Source organism: Pristiophorus japonicus, chromosome 9 (genome assembly GCF_044704955.1).
Source record: "Pristiophorus japonicus isolate sPriJap1 chromosome 9, sPriJap1.hap1, whole genome shotgun sequence".
Classification (NCBI taxonomy): domain Eukaryota; kingdom Metazoa; phylum Chordata; class Chondrichthyes; family Pristiophoridae; genus Pristiophorus; species Pristiophorus japonicus.
The window spans coordinates 167,576,096-167,595,184 of record NC_091985.1 but is presented as its reverse complement, the minus strand read 5'-3'; the positions used below and the strand labels follow the sequence as shown (position 1 = coordinate 167,595,184).

Below are 19,089 nucleotides of genomic sequence, written 5' to 3'. Positions count from 1 at the left end.
TTTTCCGGACCACGGGAGGTCACGCTGACCCTAGCGATGTCAGCAGTACCCTAGACTTACCAGGTACTGCTGATAATGACCCGGCCACGTTCTGCGCATGCATTGCGCAGAAGCCTACTGCGCAGCATTTTTCAGCCCCAGCTTCGGTGCCTCAGTCAGCCATTATGCTCTTCGCTCCCTCTCCGTGCCGACCGACCAAGGAGGGCATACTTGGAGGCAGCAGGGAGAAGAGCAGCAGCCAGCCCCAGGACACAGAGCGGGTCGCGATCCCCGCTGGGAATGATGCCGGACCAGAGTGTCCCGGACTGCAGAGGTATAACCTGTATTGGTGTGCCCTCTCATTGGCAAATTCTGGCTGCCACTCCTACCTGAGCCCACACCTCCCATATGCTTCTCCAAGTTTCTATTTATAAATGACTTATTTAGCCACATCCCGTTTCTAATGTATTTTATACATGTATCTAATCCTTCTCGTTGGCACATTCTGACTGCTACTTGGGAGCCAAACTCCTCGACTGCTCGTGTTAGTCATTTACAGCTACTCTAGTACCCTACACTTTTGGTTTTCCACCCCATTGAACACTACTTTTTGTTTAGCTAAGCGCATCAATGGATATGGATCAAAGGAGAGTAAACAGAGTTGAGGTACAGATCAGTCATGATCTAATTGAATGGAGGAGCTGGCTCAAGGGGCTGAATGGCTTTCTCCTGTTCCAATGTACAAACTCTGCCAATCTTTTCTGCAGCCACTCAAAGCTCACATTCAATGTTACCCCCAAGATGCATGGGCATGCGGCCATGCATCAATCGGGAGGTCCCACACAGGCTGCTCACAAGCTGTTGCCGCTAGAAAATGCTGCGCAGCATATTTAAAGGGACCACACACAAAAAAAATTAAGCGGTACATTACTCATATGCCTTCTAGAGAAGATTAGTCCCAGTTTCATCTGCTCCACCCACAGCATTCTCTTCCATGTCCACCACAGTACACACAGCAGTCTCTCCCACAAAAGCAACCTCAACTGCTGATCTCATCCAGCTGATTTGCCAGGACTCAATCTCTGTCTCTGTTCCACTGCCTCTCCAACTACTGGCCTGCTCCGCATCTCCCTCCAGAATGGTCACTCTCTTGTCTTGTCCTCCTGGTCCATGCACTCAGCCTGGCTGAGTCTGTTAACATTGTGGTCTGACTGAAGCCTGGCTCGCAAACAGCCTAGCTCCTTTCTCCTTTAGTGAAGCCATCCCAACTAGCTTCACATTCCATTTCTTCCACCCAAGCTGCCATGACAACAGGCTGGTCGTCATTACCAGGTCCTATTCAGGCTTCTCCTGCTGCTACGCCTCCGGCACTTTGTCCTCTTTCACAACTCTTTTAAAGTTTTTGGTGTCTACTGTCCTTCCAAGCTTTCGTTCTTCATTGAAATCTCTTCCCATAACATGAAGTGACATCGCATCGGGTGACTTCCTCTTTACCCGAGCTCCCTTTGCCCACTCTGCTCCAATTTCTCTGCCCTCACCCTGCAGAAATCACCTTCACTTTGCCATCAGGTAGGGTCTCATCATCTCCTAAGTTTGAATGGCTTCCTCATCTCCCTCACCAAACTCAGCCTTAACACTGATCTAAAAAAACCTCCATCCCTCATTAATTCCCAACACCCCATCTCCTCTAGCCCGCCACCCAGTACTATTTACATCGACCTATTCCACAGCTGCCTTGGTTCTGTCTTTGATGTCCTTGTTTCTACCAAGTCATTTGCATTCTCCCACTTCCGCTTGCACAATTACCACCTCCAAACATTCAAGTCTGAGGGCTGCATACTCAAGTATACTTAGCACATGATCAGTCTAGTCCCCAGCATCAGATCTGACTTGAACATCTCTGACCAGAAGAGTAATGGATCTATATAAAACAGGAGAGGGGTCAGGCAGACATCACCAAAGGAGTCCTGCACATCAGAACTAGCCACTCATACAGCTACGACACAGGCACCTACCCAAAAGTGTAAAATTGCCCATGTATCTACTGTAGGTCATATTTTCTAACCTTGTCAATTACCATCCTATTAGTTTCCTCCCAATTATTAAGTGATGGAAGGAATCATCAATTGTGCCATCATGCAACACCTACTCATCAATAACCTGCTCACCATCATTCAGTTCAGGTTCTGTTACAATTACTCGGCTCCAGACCTCAGCGCAGCCTTAATCCAGATATGGATGCAAGAGCTGAATGCCAGGGAAGATACGAGGAGTAGCTGTCCACGATAGCAAAGCATTTGACCAAGTATGGCACTGATGTCAATGGAGGTCAAGGAAAAACCCTCCAGTGGCTGAAATCATACCCGGCACAAAGGACGATGGTTGTGCTTGTCACAGAGCAGTCAGTCATGACATTGCAGGAGCTGCTCGGGAAAGCATCTCCAGCTGCTTTCCCTCCTCGCTCAATGTACATCAATGAATTCCTCATCGGCGCCAAACCCCGGAACCTCCCTCGGGAGCCGGCGCCTCACAACTTGAGCCGCCTCGGGGAAATCCCCTCCGTGCCTTTCAGTTCTGCGCGGAGGGGTTTCCTGTACGGGCTGCTCCTACACACTCTCAACCTTGCCATCCTCGTCTGCCGTCAGGACACGCCATGGCGTACCAACTTGTTGTCCGGAGGAGGCGGGGGTCCCCGATGGAGTGCACTCTACGCGGGAGTCCTCCCACTATTTATCGGGGACTTGGCCTGGAGGGTGGTGCACGGAGCAGTCCCATGCAACAAATTTTTAAGTCGGTTCACGGGCTCCCAGGCCGCCTGCAATTTCTGCGGTCTGGAAGAGTCCGTGTTCCACGTTTTTATTGAATGTACGAGGTTGCAGCCCGTTCCATTATTTAAAGGGGCTGCTCCTCAATTTCTGGTTGCACTTCAGTCCCACACTCCTGATCTTTGGGCACCCTGTGCGGAGGGGAGCGGGTAGGTCAGAGGGCCTCCTCATAGGACTGCTCCTGGGCACAGCCAAGGGTGCCATCAGCCGGTCCAGGCAGCGGGCGGTCGAGGGGGTCGTTCAGCCTGACTGCCTGCCTCTCTTCCGCGCCTACATCCGGGCCAGGGTGTCCCTAGAGATGGAGCACGCGGTGTCCACCGGTACGCTCGCGGCCTTCCGCGAGAGGTGGGCGCCGGAGGGACTGGAGTGCATCATCACCCCGGCAACCAAATTTTAATTTGATTTTATGTTTTAAAGTTTAATTTGTTTTAATTGCCGGAGTTTTTAGTGTCCCCCTCCCCTTTTATAGGGGGCACTTGTAAAATATGGAATTTTAATGCCCTAACAAAAAAAAACTACAAAAATACAAAAAAAAAAGAGGGCTGTTATAAGTATCTGGAGTGTCCCCCAGATTGGGGGGCACTCGATCTAATGTTATTTTGTACTCCCCAAAAAGAGTTGTACATCAATGACCTTCCCTCTATCATTAGGTCAGGAGTGGCGCCGTTCTCGGACAAGTCAGCATTCAGCTCCTTTTACAACTCCTCCAATAATGAAAGCAGCTCATGCTATCTTACGGCAGGACCTGGATGACTTCAAGGCTTATTTAACAAGGGACAGGTAACATTTGCACTGCACAAATGCAAGGCAATGACTGTCTCAAACAAGAGACAGTCCAGCCATCTCTTCTTGATCTTCAATGGCACTGCCATCACCAAGACCCCACCAGCATCCTGGAGATCACCACTGATCAGAAGCTCACCTGGACCAGCCATATCAACACCATGGCTACAAGAACAGGGCAAAGGCTGGGTACTGCGATGAGTAGCTCAGCTCTTGACAGCTCAAAGCCTCACCATCATCTAGAAGGCGCAGCAGAAGTGTGATGGAATACACACCACTCAGCTGGTTGGGTGCAGCCACAACCACACAAGATGATCAACAGAGTGGAGCAATTTGTTTAATTGGTGCCCCGCTACAGAACTGCACATCCACACTTTCCACCACCAGCACACTGTGACTGCAGTATGCATGATCCACAGAACACATTGCAGCAATTAATCAACAGAATCTCCCTCCCTATGACCCTACTACTGAGAAAGACAAGAGCAGCGAGATCATGGGAACCCCATCGCCTCCAAGCGCCGCTCCAAGTTGCACACCATCCTGACTTGGACATGTATCACTGTTCCTTCATCGTAGTTGGGTTAGAATCCTGGAAAAATCACTACCCAGTACCATTGTGGGAGCACTATCACCATCAGGATTGCAGCCCACCTACACCTTCTCAGGGAAACTAGGGATGGGCAATAAATGCAACCTTGCCAGCGACGCCCACATCCAGAGAATAGTGTTTAAAAATGGAAGGTCAGGAAAGCATATACCCTGTAGAGGTTAGCAGGGATTTTGCTGACGTGTAGAAATGCTATTTTCAATGCTACAGGCAGTTACTTCACTAGTGACTGTTAATCTTAATATGTTTTGAATATATTAAATCTGATGGAAGTGAAATAAAAAGCTGTTCTATTTGCTCCAAATTATGTTTTATTTTTAAGAGCATCCATGTATGTACTTTGGAAGAGGTTTGGACTGGCAACAAGACTGTCAAAAGTTTTACATTTTCAGATGGAGATACACGTAAATGGAAGTCACAAGGACAGGACCGGTCTCAGTCACGATGCTCGCCGTGTTAGTATAACCTGCCAACATTCACCAATAGGCTCATGCTTTATGGATAGTATGCTGGTGAAAGAATAAAGAAACTTTTCCTTCTCCCTCAAAGTCCATCAACGACAAGTACTCAAATTATCTTCTTGACAGGCATGCTACACTATTCTTTCGAGCCCTACATACAAAAATATATATCACAAGCTATATTCCCCCAGATCACTCAAATAAATCCCTTTCTCATCCTTCAAAAACCAAGACTCAGTAGGCTCAGTGAATCACTGCCTTGTGTAGAACTAAGCATATATATCAGAACGTCACAACTTTGATTCCAGTCTGTGCCAAAATAACTGAATTTAGCCAGGATTATAATTGCCCCCTAAATCCCTGGGATAATGAGGCAAATAATTAATCAGCCAAGGATCTCATTCCTGATTTCTATGCAATGATCCCGACTGTATTAATGCATGTTTGTGGGTGCCAGATGACAATACTGGACTTGTCTTTCTTGTTAAGCAGCCTGCCAACACTCACTGCCCAGCCTTACACATCAGGAATGGCCAGGTGGGCAAGATATTGGATGGTGCTACCACCCTGCGAAACTGTAGTTCCAGAAGTCTACACTTTTTGGGAGGATGGACATTTCATTGTCCTACAAATACTTTTAGAATTGTATAATTACACAATGCAAAGTATGCATAATTCTACAAAACAGAAATAGGTCAATGCTGAGGCTTTTCGCTACTACCTTGCATTTCTTCATCTGACTGCAAAATTTATTAGAAAGAGATTAATAACTGGAATAGTGGAACATAGGAACACAAGTAGGACCCTTGAGCCTGTTCAGTCATTCAATTAGATTATGGCTGATCTATATTTTAACTCCATCTACCTGCTATGGTTCCATAATCTTCAACACCCTTACCTAAGAAAAATGTATCAATCTCAGTTTTGAAATGTTCAAGTGACCTATAGCCCAAACAGCTGTTTGGGGGGGGGGGGGGGGGAAGAAAGAGAACACCAGATTTCCACTACTCTGAAGAAGTTTTTTCTGACATCACCTCTAATTTTAAGGCTATGCCCCCTTGTATCAGAGCAAATATTTTATCTCTATCTACCCTATCAAATAATTTAATCTTTATAAACACCTCAATAGGATCACCCCTTAATCTTCTACATTCAAGGGATTACAAGCCTAATCTATGCAACCTGATCTCATAATTTAACCCTTTTAGCCCCAGTTATCATTCTAGTGAATCTGCGATGTACCACTCCAAAGCCAATAATCCTTCCTGAGATGCCATGCCCAGAACTGAACGCAGTACTCCAGATCAAGTCTAACCAAAGTTCTGTACAGCTGTAACATAGCTTCCACCCCTTTGTATTGCCCCCTTGAGATAAAGGGCAATATTGCATTAGCCTCTTTAATTAATTTTTAGTACCTGTACACTAGCTTTTAGTGATTTCTGTACTTGGACCCTTAAATATCTCTGTTCCTCCACAGTTTCTAGCTTCCTGCCATTTAGAAAATACTCTGATCTTTCTTTCTTTAGATCCAAAGTGGATAACCTCACCTTGAACTGCATCTACCACTGTTTTGCCCACTCACTTCATCAATCAATGTCCCTTTGCAACGTTCTGCTCCCATCTATACTATTACTGTGCCACCTAACGCAGTGTAATCAGAAAACTTAGATATATGGCTCTCTATACCTTCATCTGTCATTTATAAATATAGTGAAAAGCTGTGGCCCTATTACAAATCCTTGTGGGATCACAACCTGCCAATTGGAGTTCATACTCATTATCCCTACTATCTGTCTCCTACCTCCTAACCTATTCCCTATCCAAGCCAATAGATTGCCTCCAATTCCATGCTCTCTCATTTTTTGTTATTGGTCTCTTATGTGGAACCTTGTTGAATGTTTCCTGGAAGTCTATATAAATAGCATCCATATACACTCCTTTATCTACCACTTCATTTGCCTCCTCAAAAAATGCAACTAGGCTCATTGGACATGACTTACCCTTTACAAGTCCATGCTGGCTCTCTCTGATCAACTCATATTTGTCCAAATGCTCAGTCACTCTGTCCCAAACAACAGATTCTAGTAACTTCCCCACAAATGATATTATACAGTAAAGGCTCATAATGTCCTAGTTTATCTCTCTTCCCCTTCTTTTGTTAGTCACAATTGTTTAAGGATAAAACATTGATTTGTGGGGAGGCAATTATGCACACACCACCTGAATCAGATATAGTTTTAAAATGAGTAACAACCAGTTGCACCTTTAAGCTGTGAAGCTCTAAGCAATATTCCTACATGTTATTATTTCAAATTTTCTGTTCTACAATCATTGTACAACATGTCCTGTATTCCATAACTATATTCTGTAGTGTCTACTAGTTTACTTGTACTCAAAGGAAAACAGTACAAAAAAAACTCCACAAGAATCTTCCAGATGCCTTTGTGGCACAGATCCCAATTAAGAAAGATTCTTCTACAAAAGTTTAAATGCACACAAAAAAGTAATTTGCATATGACCCTCATTGTTAACAAACTAACAAAAAAACCTTAAAATGGGCAAAATAAACTTTTTTTTTTTAAAAAAGAGCACTTTGTTCCAAAGTTAGGAAAGAAGCTAAACAGTGAGAACCAAACCCAGAATGCTAACCCACCAAGATATGTGCAAGAGGACTGCAAAGACTTTGCCAAACATTCTTGCACAGTGTGTCCAACTGCCTGTATTAATAATGAGTACCAACAATAATGGCCCGGAATTTGCTACAATGGGGACAAACACCATAAGTTAAACTGCAGTGCTACCTGAATTCGCTCAAGTTTGCTAGTAAAGTTAGAATACACTACAACGAGCATAACAGCAGATTGGGAGCAGCACTGATACACATCCAAGGTACCGTGGGCCCAACACAGATAGAATGGAACTGGGGCCCCTTTGAGCAAAGGCTCTGATCTGATAACACGGGGATGGGTTTCAGTATGTATAGACAGAATGTCCAGCTGGAGTTTGATTTCATTCGAGTGTTAGTACTGAAACCGTAACATAAATATATAAAATCAGTATTAAAGATCCCTCATATGCATAGGGTTGCCTAGCAAATGATATGTGATCCTCATGCTTATCGCACAAGCTCAATAAATATTTATAAAAATAATCACCTGTGAACCTGCTTGGTTGTCAAAATATTTATTTGAATACCTAATTGAGGTTTAAGATGCCGAAGAAATTCCTGAAGTCAGTCAGTAAAAATGTTGCCCTCGGGCAACCTGCTGAGCAACAGATTACTCGACTGGTTGGGAACCCTCCAGCACTATTCTGTCATGGCATTAACTGAGCAAACTCAAATTTGGCATTGATTTTAAGTGGCGGGGGGGACTATGATAATTAGCTGTTCAACTTTTTCAGTAAGGGTCTCTGTGGAGTAACTTGTAAGTCCCAGCAAATTCTCTTGAAATTAAGGGGAAAAAAAGACATATGGGGATAGTGCAGGAAAGTCAAGTTGAGGTAGATCAGCCATGATAGTGAATGGCAGAGCAGGCTCGAGGGGCCAAATGGCCTACTACTGCTCCTAAATCTTATGTTCTTAAATGATGGCATGGGGTATGTAATAGCATAAGTCACTCACACCATAATTTCCTGGAACTTTTAAAATTTTATTTATTGATTCTCGGGATGTGAGCATCTCTGGCACAGCCCACCCCAAGATGCCGTGGCAACAATGGCCAGCGAGGCCACTTCAGGAGGGCAGTCAAGAGTCACCAACATTGGTGCGCTGGCATTGAATATAGGCCAGACCCAGGTAGGGACAGCAAGTTTCCTCTGCTAAAAAAAAGGCAGGAGTGAACCAGTTGGGTTTTCACCACAACTTTTTGTTTATTAAAAAAAAATTGATACTGACTCTTGATTTCCAGATTTATTAAAACGGAATTAAAATGTCAAACTGCCCTGGTGGGGATTTGAACGCAGATTCTCTGGATTATTAACCACTACACTCCCCGAAACCCTTGCTGTGATTTCTGCATCAGAATAATGGTAGATGCGCCATTCCTGCGGTGCCAATTATTCAGAAAATTCAGTCGCTCCCCCCCACAATATAAATACTATTAAATATTAACAGGCGCCATTGCCCGCAAACCCAAAGGCGATGCGCGCACGGCGCTCCCCCCCACCGTGTTACCGCTGAAAGCGACCGACAGATAAACAAGTCAGGGCCAGTGAGGGGCGCCCGGCCCCCGGGCGGGGGGCTGATCCGGTGGGTGTTGGCTTTCAGGGACATGAAGTCCCGGCCTCCCTCCCTCAAAAACAATACACACCGTCACCCCCTCCCTTCCCCTCCCCTCCCCGGGGCCTAGCCTATCCCCGGGCTCGAGTACACACACACCTTGTAAACATCGCCGTAGGTGCCGCTCCCGATCCGCTGGATCAACTCGAAGTCCTCCTGCGGGTTCCTGCGGGACAGGTCGATGCTGCCCTGCTGCGAGTGGGCGGTCATGGTGGGCGCCGGGTCGGGGGCCAAGGAAAGAACTATAACAAGCGGGGGGGCTCGGCGGGACCGTCCTGCAAGCGCCGCTCACTCATTCCAAACCCCCCGCCGATCCGCAACACGCACATACACCACCGCAACAATAAATATATATATGATTTTTTTTAAACCAAGCCTCGGGCCAACAGGCCACAGCTCCCCGGCTGCCCTCACAAATCGCCGCCGCCGCCGCCACCGAACATGGCTTCCGCTGGGCTGCAGCGGCACATGCGCACTGTCAGCCGTCCGCTAACCCTGCGCTCAAACAGGCAGTGCTTACAATGCCTTTTAGACACACACACCCATATATATATATATATATATGTGGATGTATTTATATAATATATATATTTAGGTGTTTATGTTTGTATATGTATATTATTATATAAATACACACATATATATATTCACCGGTCTATATAATTATAGACTGGTTAGCCTGACATCAGTAGTGGGGAAAATGTTGGAATCAATCATTAAGGATGAAATAGCAGCGCATTTGGAAAGCAGTGATAGGATTGGTCCAAGTCAGCATGGATTTATGAAAGGGAAATCATGCTTGACAAATCTTCCAGAGTTTTTTGAGGATGTAACTAGTAGAGTGGACAAGGGAGAACCAGTGGATGTGGTGCATTTGGACTTTCAAAAGGCTTTTGACAAGGTCCCACACAAGAGATTGGTGTGCAAAATCAAAGCACATGGTATTGGGGGTAATGTACTAACGTGGATAGAGAACTGGCTGGCAGACAGGAAGCAGAGAGTCGGGATAAACGGGTCCTTTTCAGAATGGCAGACAGTGACTAGTGGAGTGCCGCAGGGCTCGGTACTGGGACCTCAGCTCTTTACAATATATATTAATGATTTAGATGATGAAATTGAGTGTAATATCTCCAAGTTTGCAGATGACACTAAACTGGGTAGTGGTGTGAGCTGTGAGGAGGATGCTAAGAAGCTGCAAGGTGACTTGGACAGGTTAGGCAAATGAGCAAATACATGGCAGATGCAGTATAATGTGGATAAATGTGAGGTTATCCACTTTAGGGCAAAAACACGAAGGCAAAATATTATCTGAATGGCGGCAGATTAGGAAAAGGGGAGGTGCAGCGGGACCTGGGTGTCATGGTACATCAGTCCTTGAAAGCTGGCATGCAGGTACAGCAGGCGGTGAAGAAGGCAAATGGTATGTTGGCCTTCATAGCAAGGGGATTTGAGTACAGGAGCAGGGAAGTTTTACTGCAGTTGTACAGGGTCTTGGTGAGGCCCCACCTGGAATATTGTGTTCAGTTTTGGTCTCCTAATCTGAGGAAGGATGTTCTTGCTATTGAGGGAGTGCAGCAAAGGGTCACCAGACTGATTCCAGGGATGGCTGGATTGACATATGAGGAGAGACTGGATTAACTGGGCCTTTATACACTGGAGTTTAGAAGGATGAGAGGGGATCTCATAGAAACATATAAGATTCTGACGGGACTGGACAGGCTAGATGCAGGAAGAATGTTCCCGATGTTGGGGAAGTCCAGAACCAGGGGACACAGTCTTAGGATAAGGGGCACGCAATTTAGGAGTGAGATGAGGAGAAACTTCTTCACTCAGAGAGTTGTTAACCTGTGGAATTCCCTGCCGCAGAGAGTTGTTGATGCCAGTTCATTGGATATATTCAAGAGGGAGTTAGATATGGCCCTTATGGCTAGGGGGATCAAGGGGTATGGAGAGAAAGCAGGAAAGGGGTACTGAGGTGAATGATCAGCCATGATCTTATTGAATGGTGGTGCAGGCTCGAAGGGCCGAATGGCCTACTCCTACACCTATTTTCTATGTTTCTATGACACATGTATATTATATATAAATATATCTATACATAATATTCTATATATTTAGGTGTTTATGTTTGTATATGTATATTATTATATAGATACACACATATATATAAACACATGTGTATGATATATAAATATATCTATATATAATATATATATATATATTTAGGTGTTTATGTTTGTATATGTATATTATTATATAGATACACACATATATATATAAACACATGTATATTATATATAAATATATCCATACATATATATAGGGATGTATCTATATAATATACACATACAAACATAAACACCTAAATAGATTTCCACATTTTATTTCAGATTCCAGCATCCGCAGCATTTTGCTTTTGTCCCAGGCTGGGATGGCCCGCTGAGATTCCCAACATTTTCTGTTTTTATTTCATCTCCTAGGCTAGTTTTGATCACCTAGATGGGTTGGAGAGGGATTTCCCAGATTTCCCCTCCCCGCCCCAAATTGGCCCGAGTTTCTTACCTGTTTTTTGACTCTCCCAGGAGCTCGCATGGTTTTGGGTGGGTTGGAGTGTATATGTTGTGATACTCAAGGTATTGCATTTGTGTGTATATATATATATATATGTATGTATTTACATATATCATCCTAGGCAGTCCCTCGGAATCGAGGAAGACTTGCTTCCACTGTTCGAATGAGTCCTTAGGTGGCTGAACAGTCCAATACGAGAGCCACAGTCCCTGTCACAGATAGGACAGACAGTCGTCGAGGGAAAGGGTAGGTGGGACAGGTTTGCCGCACACTCCTTCCGCTGCCTGCGCTTGATTTCTGCATGCTCTCGGCGATGAGACTCAAAGTGCTCAGCGCCCTTCCGGATGCACTTCCTCCACTTAGGGCGGACTTTGGCCAGGGATTCCCAGGTGTCAGTGGGGATGTCGCACTTTATCAGGGAGGCTTTGAGGGTGCCCTTTTAACGTTTCCTCTGCCCATCTTTGGCTCGTTTGCCGTGAAGGAGTTCTGAGTGGAGCGCTTGTTTTGGGAGTCTCGTGTCTGATGATGATGATGATGATATATGGATGTACTTATATATGTATTTATACACATACAAACATAAACATCTATCGAAATTTTATTTATTTATGTATGAAGCCATCGGCAGGATCATGCGGCAAACCAGTCCCACCAACCCTTTCCTTCAACGACTGTCTGTTCCACCTATGACAGAGACTGCAATTTCCATATTGAACTGTCAGTCACTTAAGAACTCACTTTTAGAGTGGAAGCAAGCCTTCCTTGATTTCGAGAGACTGCCTCCGATGATGGTGATGTATGAAGCCATGTACACAAACCATTTCCTTGGCTGACAAAGGGTCATCGACCTGAAACGTTAACTCTGTTTCTCTCGCCACAGACGCTGCCCGACCCGCTGAGATTTCCAGCATTTTATTTCAGATTCCAGCATCCGCAGCATTTTGCTTTTGTCCCAGGCTGAGATGGCCCGCTGAAATTTCCAGCATTTTCTGTTTTTATTTCATCTCCTAGGCTAGTTTTGATCGCCTAGATGGAGAGTGATTTCCCAGATTTCCCCTCGCCCCAAATTGGCCCGAGTTTCTTACTTGTGTTTTTTGCCTCTTCCAGGAGCTCGCATGGTTTCGGGTGGGGTGGAGTGTATATGTTGTGATACTCAAGGTATCGCATTTGCGTGAGACAGGCTCAATGGACCAGATAGTCTTTACCTGTCTGTCATTGTTCGTATGTTCATAAGCTATATCAGAATCGTAGAGTAATACAGCACAGAAAGAGCCAATTCCACCCATTGTGCCTCTTTGAAAGAGCGATCTAATTTGTCCCACTCCTTTACTATTTCCCCATATATATTAGTATATACACATTTTGTTTAAATATATAGATAGGCATACACACAAACATACATATACTTTTTATATACATTATATAAAATACAAAAAGATTAGCAAAGATCTCAAAAAAAATTAGGAAGGCGCACAGAAACTACAAAATTAAATTATCAAGGAATCTAAAAATAAATAATAAAGTATTCTGCAGACACATAAATAATAAAAGAAAAATCAGGATAGGGATTGGGCCACTAAGAGATATACACAATACACTCATAGGTAATGACAGCGAAATGGCAGAAATATTAAGTAATTAATTTGCCTCAGTAGTTACCAGGAAAACTAACATAGAATCATAGAAATTTGTTAGGCGTGACATTAGAAATGTTACAAAGGATATAAAGACATTTAAAATAGAAAGGGGGGAGATAATTGATAGATACATTTTTTTATTCATTCCTGGGATGTAGGCATCACTGGCGAGGCCAGCATTTATTGCCCGTCTCTAATTGCATTGAGAAGGTGGTGGTGAGCCCTCTTCTTGAACCGCTGCAGTCTGCATAGTGAAGGAGCTCCCACAGTGCTGTTCGGGAAGCAGTTCCCGGATTTTGACCCAGAGACAATGAAGGAACGGTGATATATTTTCATGTCAGGATGGTGTATAACTTTGAGGGGAACTTGGAGGTAATGGTGTTCCCATGTGCCTGCTGCCCTTATCCTTCTAGGTGGTACAGGTCGTGGGTTTGGGAGGTGCTGTCGAAGAAACTTTGGCGAGTTGCTGCAGTGCATCTTGTAGATGGTACACACTGCAGCCACGGTGCACCAGTAGTGGAGGGAGTGAATACTTAAGGTGGTGGATGGGGTGCCAATCAAGTGGGCTGCTTTGTTCTGGATGGTGTTGAGCTTCTTCAGTGTTGTTGGAGTTGCAAGTGGAGCGTATACAAGTGAAGTGACATGTGCCTTGTAAACGTGGAAAAGCTTTGGGGAGTCAGGAGGTGAGACACTCGCCACAGAATACCCAGCCTCTGACCTGCTCTTGTAGCCGCAGTATTTATGTGGCTGGTACAGTTAAGTTTATGATTAATGGTGACCCTCATGCCCCAGGATGTAAAATTGGGGAATTCGGCTATGGTAATGTCATTGAATGTCAAGGGGCGGTGGTTAAATGCTCTCTTGTTGTAGATAGTCATTGCCTGACACTTGTGTGGCACGAATGTTACTTGCCGCCTCTCAGCCCAGACCTGAATGTCATCCAGGTCTTGCTACAACCAGGCATAGACTGCTTCATTATCTGAGGAGTTTCGAATGGAACTGAACCCTGAGGAAATCCTGCAAAGATATCCCAGGGCTGAGTTGATTGGCCTCCAAAAGCCACAACCATCTTCCTTTGTGCTAGGTATGACTCCAGCCAGTGTAGAGCATTCCCTCTGATTTCCATTAACTTCAGTTTAACTAGGTCACCTTGATACCACACTCGATCAAATGCTGCCTTGATGTCAAGGGCAGTCACTCTCATCTCACCTCTGGAATTCAGCTCTTTTGTCCATGTTTGGACCAAGGCTGTAATGAGGTCTGGAGCTGAGTGGTCCTGGCGGAACCCAAACTGGGCATCAGTGAGCATGTTATTGGTGAGTAAGTGTCGCTTGATAGCACTGTCGACGAGATCTTCCATCACTTTGCTGATGATTGAGAGTAGACTGATGGGGCGGTAATTGGCCAGATGGATTTGTCCTGCTTTTTGTGGACAGAACATACCTGGGCAATTTTCCACGTTGTCAGGTAGATGCCAGTGTTGTAGCTGTACTGGAACAGATTGGCTAGAGGTGCGGCTAGTTCTGCAGCACAAGTCTTCAGCATGACAGCTGGGATGTTGTCGGGGTCTATAGCCTTTACTGTATCCAGTGCGCTCAGCTGTTTCTTGATATCACGTGGAGTGAATCGAATTCGCTGAAGTCTGGCTTCTGTGATGGTGGGGACCATAGGAGGAGGCCGAGATGGATCATCCACTCAGCACTTCTGGCTGAAGATGGCTGAAGATGGTTGCAAATGCTTCAACCTTGTCTTTTGCACTCATGTGCTGGGCTCTACCATCATTGAGGATGGGATGTTCATGGAGTCTCCTCCTGCCATTAGTTGTTTAATGGTCCACCACCATATATGACTGGATGTAGCAGGACTGCAGAGCTTTGATCTGATCCATTGATTGTGGGATCGCTTAACTCTGTCTATACCATGCTGCTTCCATTGTTTAGCATGTATGTAGTCCTGTTTTGCAGCTTCTCCAGGTTGGCACCTCATTTTTAGTGCTGCTCCTGGCATGCTCTTCTACATTCCTCATTGAACCAGGGTTGGTCCCCTGGCTTGATGGTAACAGTAGAGTGAGGGATATGCTGGGGCCATGAGGTTACGTATTGTGGTGGAATACAGTTCTGCTGCTGTTGAAGGCCCACAGCGCCTCATGGATGCCTAGTTTTGAGATGCTAGATCTGTTCTGAGTCTATCCCATTTAGCACGGTGATAGTGCCACACAACACGATGGAGGGTCTCCTCAGTTTGAAGTCAAGACTTTGTCTCCACAAGGACTATGCGGTGGTCACTGCTACCGATACTGTCATGGAGGAATGCATCTGCAATAGGTAGATTGGTGAGGTCAAGGTCAAGTAGATTTTTCCTCGTGTTGGTTCTCTCACCACCTGCCACAGGCCCAGTCTGGCAGCCAAGTCCTTCAGGACTTGGCCAGCTTGGTCAGTAGAGGTGCTACCGAGCCACTCTTGGTGATGGGCATTGAAGTCCCCCACCAGAGTACATTCTGTGTCCTTGCTACCCTCAGTGCTTCTTCCAAGTGGCATTGAACATGGAGGAATACTGATTCATAGAAACATAGAAAATAGATGCAGGAGTAGGCCATTCGGCCCTTCGAGCCTGCACCGCCATTCAATATGATCATGGCTGATCATGCAACTTCAGTACCCCACTCCCGCCTTCTCTCCATACCCCTGATCCCATTAGCCGTAAGGGCCACATCTCACTCCTCTTGAATATAACCAACGAACAAGACTCAACAACTTTCTGTGGTAGAGAATTCCACAGGTTCACCACTCTCTGGGTGAAAAAGTTTCTCCTCATCTCGGTCCTATATGACTTACCCCTTATCCTTAGACTGTGACCCCTGGTTCTGAACTTCCCCAACATCGGGAACATGCTTCCTGCATCTAACCTGTCCAGTCCCATCATAATTTTATATATTTCTGAGATCCCCTCTCTTTCTTCTAAATTCCAGCGAGTATAAGCCTAGCTGATCCAGTCTTTCTTCATATGTCAGTCCTGCCATCCCGGGAATTAGTCTGGTGAACCTTCACTGCACTCCCTCAATAGCAAGCACATTCTTCCTCAGATTAGGAGACCAAAACTGCACACAATACTCAAGGTGTGGTCTCACCAAGGCGCTGTACAACTGCAGTAAGACCTCCCTGCTCCTGTACTCAAATTCTCTCGCTATGAAGGCCAACATGCCATTTGCCTTCTTCACCGCCTGCTGTACCTGCATGCCCACTTTCAGTGACTGATGAACCATGACACCCAGGTCTCGTTGCACCTCCCCTTTTACTAATCTGTCGTCATTCAGATAATAATCTGCCTTCCTGTTTTTGCCACGAAAGTGGATAATCTCACATTTATCCACATTATACTGCATCTGCCATGCATTTGCCCACGCACCTAACCTGCCCAAGTCACCCTGCAACCTCTTGACATCCTCCTCACAGCTCACACTGCCTCTCAGCTTAGTGTCATCTGCAAACTTGGAGATATTACATTCAATTCCTTCGTCCAAATCGTCATATTGTAAATAGCTGGGGTCCCAGCACCGAACCCCACTAGTCACTGCCTGCCATTCTGAAAAGGACCCGTTTATTCCCACACTTTGCTTCCTGTCTGCCAACCAGTTCTCTATTCACATCAATACATTACCCCCAATACCATGCATCTTAATCTTGCACACTAATCTCTTGTGTGGGACCTTGTCAAAAGCCTTTTGGAAGTCCAAATACACCACCTCCATTGGTTCTCCCTTATCCTCTCTACTAATTACATCCTCAAAAAACTCTGGAAGATTTGTCAAGCATGATTTCCCTTTCATAAATCCATGCTGACTTGGACCGATCCTGTCACTGCTTTCCAAATGCGCTGCTATTACATCTTTAATAATTGATTCCAGCATTTTCTCCACCACCGATGTCAGGCTAACCGGTCTATAATTCCCTGTTTTCTCTCTCCCTCCTTTTTTAAAAAGTGGGGTTACATTAGCTACCCTCCAATCTATAGGTACTGATCCAGAGTCCATGGAATTTCGGAAAATGACCATCAATGCATCTACTATTTCTAGGGCCACTTCCTTAAGTACTCTGGGATGCAGACTATCGGGCCCCGGGGATTTATCAGCCTTCAGTCCCATCAGTTTCCCTAACACCATTTCCTGGCTAATAAGGATTTCCCTCAGTTCCTCCTTCTGACTCACCAACTGAGGGAGGGCAGAAGGTGGTAATCAGCAGGAGGTTTCCTTGCCCATGTTTGACCTGATGCCATGAGACTTCATGGGGTCTGGAGTCGATGTTGAAGAGCCACTCCTTCCCAACTGTATACCACTGTATCACCACCTCTGGTGTCTGGCTCTGTCCTGCTGGTGGGACAGGACCTACACGGGGTTGGTGCTGGAGGAGTCTGGGACATTGGCTGAAAGGCAATCAAACTTAGAGGATAAAACCCAGGTCCGGATGGATTGCATCCGTGCATTTTAAAATAATTTAGGAAAGAGATAGCAGAGGCACTATTACATATATATATATATATATATATAAATTCATTAGAAAAGGGAATAGTGTCAGAGGACTGGCAGACAGTTAAGGTGATTTCTACATTAAAAAAGGGAGACAGAACAAGCCCAGGGAAGTATAGACCAATTAGCTTAACGTTGGTGGTAGGAAAGATAATGGAATCCTTAATTAAAGATGTAATAGAAAAACATCTAGAAACTGAAAATATAATAAAGAGTAGTCAGCATGGATTCCAAAAGGACCAACCTATTGATTCGTTCAAGAAGTCACAGATAGAATAGATAAGGGTAATGCAGTACAAATAATATATTTGAATTTCCAAAAAGTTTTCAATACGGCACCACATAGAAGACATGACTAAGGTCAGAACATGTGGAGTCAGGGGACAAGTAGCTGAATGGACAGAAAGCTGTCTGCAAAGCACAAAACTGAGAGTAAGGGTTAAAGGTAGTTACTCAGATTGGCAAATGGTGGGAAGTACTGTTCCATACAGATCGATGCTTGGACCACTGTTGTTCACCATTTCCATAAATGATTTGTACTCAGGAATCAGAAGTACAATTTCAAAATTTACAGATGACACCAAATTGGGGGGGGGTGGGGGGAGGGCATTGATAATACAGAGGAGGATCGTGAAAAAATACAAGAAGACATTAATAAATTTGCAGGGTATGTAATAGGCAAATTATTTTCATTATAAATAAGTGCAAGGTAATACATTTTGGTAGGAAGAATAAGAAGGCCACATACTCCTTGGAAGTGCAGCAGCTCAGAGTGGGAAACTGAAAGTTTGATAAGTGGGAGAGTTCGGTGAAATGGAAGCGGGAGATGTTGCTTTGCCTAGTTTTTCCTAACTTTTTCCGCAGAGTGGCGGCCTCACCAAGGTCCATTGTGCCAGCTTTTCGAAAGAGCTATCCAATTTAGTCCCACTCGCCATTTTTTTCCCCAAAATCCTGCAAATTAGTTCTCTTCAATACATGACCAATTCCCTTCTTAAAGTTCCTATGCAGTCCGATTCCAGCACCCTTTCAGTTCGTGTGTTCCAGGACTTAATAACCCTCTGCGTGAAGAAATGTCTCCTCATCTTTCCTTTAGTTCTTTTGCCAATTATTTTAAACCTATGTCCTCTGGTTACCGACCCACTCAACTCTTATTTCCTCATAGCTCTACAAAAGTTTATTTTTCAAGCAGACATCCAATTCCCTTTTGAAAGTTATGATTGAACTTGCTTCCACTCCCTTTCAGGCAGAGCACTCCAGATCAGAACAAATTGCTGCATAAGAAAATATTTCCTCATCTCCCTCTGGTTCTTTTACCAATTATCTTAAATCTGTGTCCTTTGGTTACTGACGGTCCTGCTGTGAAAACACTTTCTCCTTATTTAGTCCATCAAAACCCTGATATGAATTCAAATTTTTTGCTTC

At 44.8% G+C, this 19,089-nt stretch overlaps 1 protein-coding gene across 6 annotated transcripts in view; it reads right to left on the bottom strand.

Annotated features, from left to right (window-relative positions):
• Nucleotides 1-9,377, bottom strand: part of map4k3a (mitogen-activated protein kinase kinase kinase kinase 3a) — a 275,867-nt gene extending 266,490 nt beyond the window's left edge. For all 6 annotated transcript variants that reach the window (XM_070890095.1, XM_070890098.1, XM_070890096.1 and 3 more), the window contains exon 1: nucleotides 9,037-9,377. In XM_070890095.1, coding sequence (XP_070746196.1) covers nucleotides 9,037-9,147 — 111 coding nt within the window. In that variant the 5' untranslated portion in view covers nucleotides 9,148-9,377. The remainder of the gene's footprint in view (nucleotides 1-9,036) is intronic.
• Between the last annotated feature and the right edge of the window lie 9,712 nt (nucleotides 9,378-19,089).